Raw genomic sequence first — 6279 nt, forward strand, 5'->3', positions numbered from 1 at the left:
GAGTTGTGTGTCCTGGGGATTAGGGACCATGTCACACGTGCGCTAAGGGGACACAATAAGGAATATACGACATTAAGCAATTCCACCCCTGGCTGAGAAAGGGCACAGCGACTTACAACTTTTTCCTGTTTGCCCTGTGATCAGAGGCACATACAGCAGACTACGCTTAGCCCCGCCTCCATTCCCAAACTAAGCTCTGTCGCTTCCATGTGCAAAGTTATATAGTCTGACTGATGGTCAGAAGAATGTCATCATTTGGACCACAAAGCACAAATCTCTATAGTAAGTATTTTCCTTATTGATAGCATTTGTATAAAGCTTTTTATAGCAGAAAGAGGCAATGCTGAAAAATAATCACAAGGATTTAATCTTCAATAAATGTAAATCAATGATGTAAAATATGGTGTAAAGGAACATTCCTATTTGGAAGATAAATAAATACTGACCTTAAAAATGGACAAATACATGACTTAAATTTAAAAATGAAAACTATACCATACTGTATTGCTTCTGTTGCCAGGCTTTTGTATTTGCAGTTACAGTGGCATGCAAAAGTATTCAGTCCCATTGAAATTCATCATAATTTCCAGCATGACAAAAGATTTGTACACATTTATCCATTCAGTATTTTAATGTGAACTTTTATGTTGTAACAATACATTTCCAAAGTCAAAATAAACCAGTAGATTTTTAAATGAAGAAGAAAAACTCAAAAGTGTTTGTTTGTACAAGCGACCAAACACATTAATACTTTGCCGGGAACCCTTTTGCTGCAGTAACAGCCTTAATTCTTTTGGGGGTAAGTATGAATCTAATATAGATTCATATTTTTATCCATTAATGTAGGCCAGAGTGGAAACTGATCAGTCCAAGGTGTTACTGTTTTTTTTTTTTAAATTTATTTAAAAGAAGGGTGTGCCATAGTCTGCTAGAAGCTTCAAATACAGTATATAACCTTAATTTGATTACATTTTAGAGTCTGCTTTTAACAACAATTTCATATGCACTTTGGCCAAGAGCTTTTTGTTCTCATTATTTGTAGTGTCATAAAGGTGACAATGTGACAAAGCACATTGCTTTTTACAAGTCACTGTGGCCTTGTACGCATAGTCGTCGGACTGTATGATCCTCGGCAAGTCTTAAAAAAAAAAAACCTAAAATATATGCATGTGATTTGCAAGCGCATACTTTTTTGTTCCTTTTCTAAACTTCTTTTTAATTCCAAGAAAACAGGGAGTTGAAGCTTGTTGTAGCAGATTCAAATGCAAGGCATGAATCCACCCTGGACAAGGGCATTCATGTCCACACATCCATAGTCGCTGGACTACAACTTAAACTCCGCAGTTAATCTATAACGTGAGCATGCTAAGATGTTGGAGGAATTCAGAGGATCCACAGAAAACTTGAAGGATGAACTTGCACAATCAGTGATGAGGGCAGGCTTCAAAGCCAGGTCCCTGGAGCCAATATTCATCATTAGATAAAAACGTGAAGTAAGTGATAAGAGAAATGTGCATTGGCTAGAAAAGCTGCATTTATGTATTACAAATTGTCTAACCTGGAAAAAAGTAATCAAGGTTAGTGTAAAATATTAACCAATAAGTTAAAATAGGAGTTTAATCCTGTGAACTTAGTACTATGATAACAGTGTAGTGTAATACATTATGAAATTTCACAGTCTTGATTTCAAAAACCAAAATTTCTGTCTAAACCAAGAGTGCACAAAATCATACAAACGTGCCTCTGTTTAAAGGACATTTTTAAAAGAAACAGTTAATCGCTGATGAAAAACATACACACAAAGCAGTGTGTCAGTGCAAGTCTTGCTAAATCTTAGAGAGTCCATGGTGCAAACAGAAACGAGCAATGTCTGTACATTCCAACAACAGTCTCAATGGGACAAAATTCAGCATATGTTTCAGAAAAGGTCTGATTATTAAGACATTTCATTTAGTTTCAGCTATTTAAGTTATAATGGCATTCCAGAAATAGCTGTTTTTCATATTTCACGTTACGATTTATAATGGAAAAAAACAAATTTAAACAAAAACCCATTTTCTAGGACACTTGCAGCAATATAATTTGAAGATTCTAAGAAGAAAGCACCTTATTTTTTCACCATAAAATATGTCTAGAATGGAAATAAATCGGAGTAGAAAGCTGCACTGAAATGATTTTCTTAGTAGTACAATCTCCGGGTTTACTTTATAATTTGCACAGTTAGGGTGATTCCTGACAGAATTTGACCAACATTTCTACTTCACCCCCTATTCTCGCAAAACTAAGTCGTCCTAAATCAGCGAGAATTTTCCATCGAAGATGTCAATCAGACCAACCTGCTCAAGCAGAAGGGTTTTCTGTTTGTTTTTGGCGAGGTGATAGGCTGTAAAGGACCCTTGGATTCCTGCTCCAATCACAATGTGGTCGAAATTCTGAGATCCCATGAGTGCGGCGTGTCAGGAATGTACGGCAGCGAGAGCTCCTGTTGCTTACATGCAGCGCCCAACAGAGCTCAAAGTTCAGGCTGCACGGAGGAAGTGAGCTGCGCTCGGAGGAAATACTTGATCTTCTCTGGTTACAACTTTATTGAAATCGCGTCGTAAGAAGAGAATCGCAACATTGATTTTGTGGCAAACCATATTCTGTTTCATACAAAGGCTTATTTAAATTGCGAAGTCCTTTCCGTTTTTATTTACAATCATTTCAGATTGCACGTTTCTTTTATGTTTGTTGGTATTCAATGGTGGCGCTGTACTGTTCTTTTCGCCATGGCTGCGTGTTTGTTTCTCTGAGACCTCCGGCTTTTGACAAGGTCGTTTTAGGTTATGACTCTATACTAGTCTGGGATGAGAGAATGGGCATATGTAGGCTAAAGTGTCTGTTGTTCAGCTGGCACCGTGTGTAGGGTTTACTTTTACCGTATGCCGCGTATTGCTAAAATAATCTCCGACCATGAAATTAACTTTGCGAATCAAAAATGTATTGCTAAATTGTTAAGCAAAATAAACGGAGGTGTACAGTAAAAGCCAGCTGTTACACGCAGTGCCATTTGTTTTGAAAACTTTTGTTTATTCAGTATTACGTAAAATGAAATGAGTGTTATTTGTTTACTCAGTTGCTCCTTCCTAATACTGTATATGATCATTACTAAAGACTTGGTAAAATGCAGTGAAGTTTTGCACCTAAAGCTTTTTAGTTGTTTTTACAGTTTATCAGCAAGCTAATAAAGGCCTGTATGTACTTATTTTTTTAATAACTAAATGTTTATTTATTACTGCATGCTTTCTGTCGCCATCTGTAACTTGTATATGTATTTTACATTTACATATATTTGCTTAGAAGACACTCGTTTATAAGGAGCAACTTACAAAAGAGGTCAACATAATCAAGTAAACATCAGCCTGAGGGGCTGCTTTGGGACTAGTGTGACATGATCATCACAACTCGCAACAAAAATACAAGCTTGTTACAATTCCTAGATAATAAAAACCAAACTACTACTATCAGTTAGACAGAAATTCACCAGAAAAGACACATTGTGGGAGATTGAGTTCCCAGTGGCGGTGGGCAGCTTATTCCAGCAGCTAGGAGCAACACATGAACAAAGTCTGGACTGAGATTTGATAACACACAGAGGTGGCAGCACCCAGATGCCATACAATGGCAGACCAAAGTGGTCAAGAAGAAGCATAGTTTCTCACAAGTGTCTGCGTATATACTGTGTAGGTGCTGATCCATTGAACACTGTGTAGTCGGGCTTCAAGGATGTGAACTCCATGGCCAGACCTGTAGAGAGTACTGAGTGTGTTTGTCTGACATACTAGGTTCAGTCCCGGATGAGGGGTGCAGTGGAGTTTGTATGCCTGATGAGCTCAAAATAGGGCGAAACGCGTGTAGCATACTCTTTGCATTACTTGACAGTTAACTAACATTCTATGATCTGTTTCTCGCACCTGTGAGGGCAACCGTGGTGGATGTTTGCCGACTTGCACACCAACCACACGCGTTACCTGATAGGTAACCACCCATACAATCAAATTGTGATTCAGACTTCGAATGCTAAGTGTGTGTGTGTGTATATTATATATATATATATATATATATATATATATATATATATATAATATACACACACACACTTAGCATTCGAAGTATATATGGCAGCGAGAGCTCCTGCTGCTTACATGCAGCGCCCAACAGAGTTCAAAGTTCAGGTTGCACGGAGGAAGTAAGTTGCGTATACATATATATAATCTATATATATAATTCACTAAGGCAAGACACCCATGGAAAGCACGGCGGAAGGGGCGTGGATTCACTAAGCCGCCGACAAGTAAGACACCTATGGCGCACGCAGGAAGGAGTCACCACCAACTCCAAGAAGTAAGCAGTCTTTAAAAACCGAAGTTTTCGGTTACAACGCACGACCGCGTGCACCACAGCAAACTGTTTTACACACTACATACAGCAATTCGCATCCGCGACAAACATGCGTCTTTTTAGATGCTCCTGCAGGGACACGGAAAGTCCACGTGAGTCACAGGTGCATCTGGACTGTGCAAAGACGACAACGACTCAAGTGACGAGTTGGAGGTGGGCACATGAGCGATGGCGGTCCGCCAGTTTTCAGTCACGGACAATTGTGTGTTGGTTCATTCCGTGCATTGTTCCAATGTTGCTTTTCTTGCTGATTTATTACATTACTGATTTTTCAAATATTAATTTTCTCCCTGTGCTTAAAAATCATTAAAAAAAACAGCCTGATTATGCGGCGTATGATATGCCGCGGGTTGGCTAGTGTGTGTAAATATATATATACTAGCAGAATACCCGCGCTTCGCAGCGGAGAAGTAGTGTGTTAAAGAAGTCATGAAAAAGAAAAGGAAACATTTTGAAAATAATGTAATGAATGTAATTTTTTGTCACTTATATCTATTATCTATCTATAGATATAGATATACTGTGTATATATATATATATATATATATATATATATATATTTCTATATCTCCTTTGGGGTGCGAGCAGCTGTTGCTGGGGGTGCCAGAATCCATCAAGGAAGAAAAATGAAAAACATTATTTGTACAAAATCTTAATTTATTTATCCATTCCTAAATAATTTAAATGGGCAGGCTATTTCGTATCAGTGCAATATGCTGCTTGTTAAAACGGACGACTCCTGCTCTTACGTTCACTTACTGAAGTTCTGCGTGGGTATTATGAAGTATCGTATTTGTTCAAGTTCTATTTAAATTTTAAATATAAGTAATTTTTATTTAGTCGACAGAAATATGTTTGGTAGGAATGAAAGTTAAATTTAGTCAGCATTGCATAAATTTTTCTTCACCATAGAAATTTAAAGAGTAAATTCAACTTACCTTCCTACCAAAGATATTTCTGTCGACTAAATAGAACCTACTTATATCCAAATTCGAGCTATTGAGCTGTTGCCTGCCTGCCTGGATAAGTCACCCTCACTTAGCTCTTACTTTTTTACCGTTCATTTAATCACGGCTAGTTGCGAAAAAATCAGAACATGGAAGGAGGATTACACCGAGTATGGCTTTACCAAAATTATTATTGATGGCGAATAAAGTATCCATTATTCATAAAGTTTCAATTGGTGATCTTTTTTTCTGCGTTAATCTCATATTTTTTCATACTTCTTCTCAAACCAAGGGGGTGCGAGGGTAAAATGAATCGGGAAGCGCTGATTTATATATATTAAATATACTGAAATAGTTTTACTGTCAAATAATGCAAACAATACGCGGCACGTGTTTCGCCCTAATTCTGGGCTCACTCACTGCACCCCCTCTCGGGAATCGAACCTTGGATGTCAGCGCTAGAGGCGAAGCCTCTTGTGTTGCGCCACGGCGTGTGTTTTGTTTATTTGACAGTATGTACTGTAGATCGGGTGTGTGTATATATATATATATATATATATATATATATATATATCTGTGCACACATCAGTTAAAAAAAAAAAGGCAGCACTTTAACAGAAATATTTTTTACTAGTAATAATAATAATAAATATCGACAGCAGAAAGGCCCCATGTGAACATGTGTGGATGTGTACATGAGTAGTTCCTGTGATGGTTTGGTATTCCATTCAAGTTGTGGTTTTTGCTTTGTACCCATTGTTGTTGGGATAGACTTTAATCCCACATGACCCTCAAATGCTTTAAATGCATTTGAGGATGTCATGTTGTTATAATAATAAAATAATGTTAATGTTGTGGAAACCGTACCCCCAAACACAGACAGACTGACACC

At 37.6% G+C, this 6279-nt stretch overlaps 1 protein-coding gene across 1 annotated transcript in view; it reads right to left on the bottom strand.

Annotated features, from left to right (window-relative positions):
• The window catches only part of pipox (pipecolic acid oxidase), a 49452-nt gene extending 46809 nt beyond the window's left edge, over positions 1-2643 (bottom strand). Inside the window, exon 1 of the mRNA XM_039756703.1 lies at positions 2337-2643. Coding sequence (XP_039612637.1) covers positions 2337-2444 — 108 coding nt within the window. The 5' untranslated portion in view covers positions 2445-2643. The remainder of the gene's footprint in view (positions 1-2336) is intronic.
• Positions 2644-6279: the final 3636 nt, after the last annotated feature.

The sequence above is a fragment of the Polypterus senegalus genome, chromosome 6, assembly GCF_016835505.1.
Source record: "Polypterus senegalus isolate Bchr_013 chromosome 6, ASM1683550v1, whole genome shotgun sequence".
In the NCBI taxonomy this organism is placed as follows: Eukaryota; Metazoa; Chordata; class Cladistia; order Polypteriformes; family Polypteridae; genus Polypterus; species Polypterus senegalus.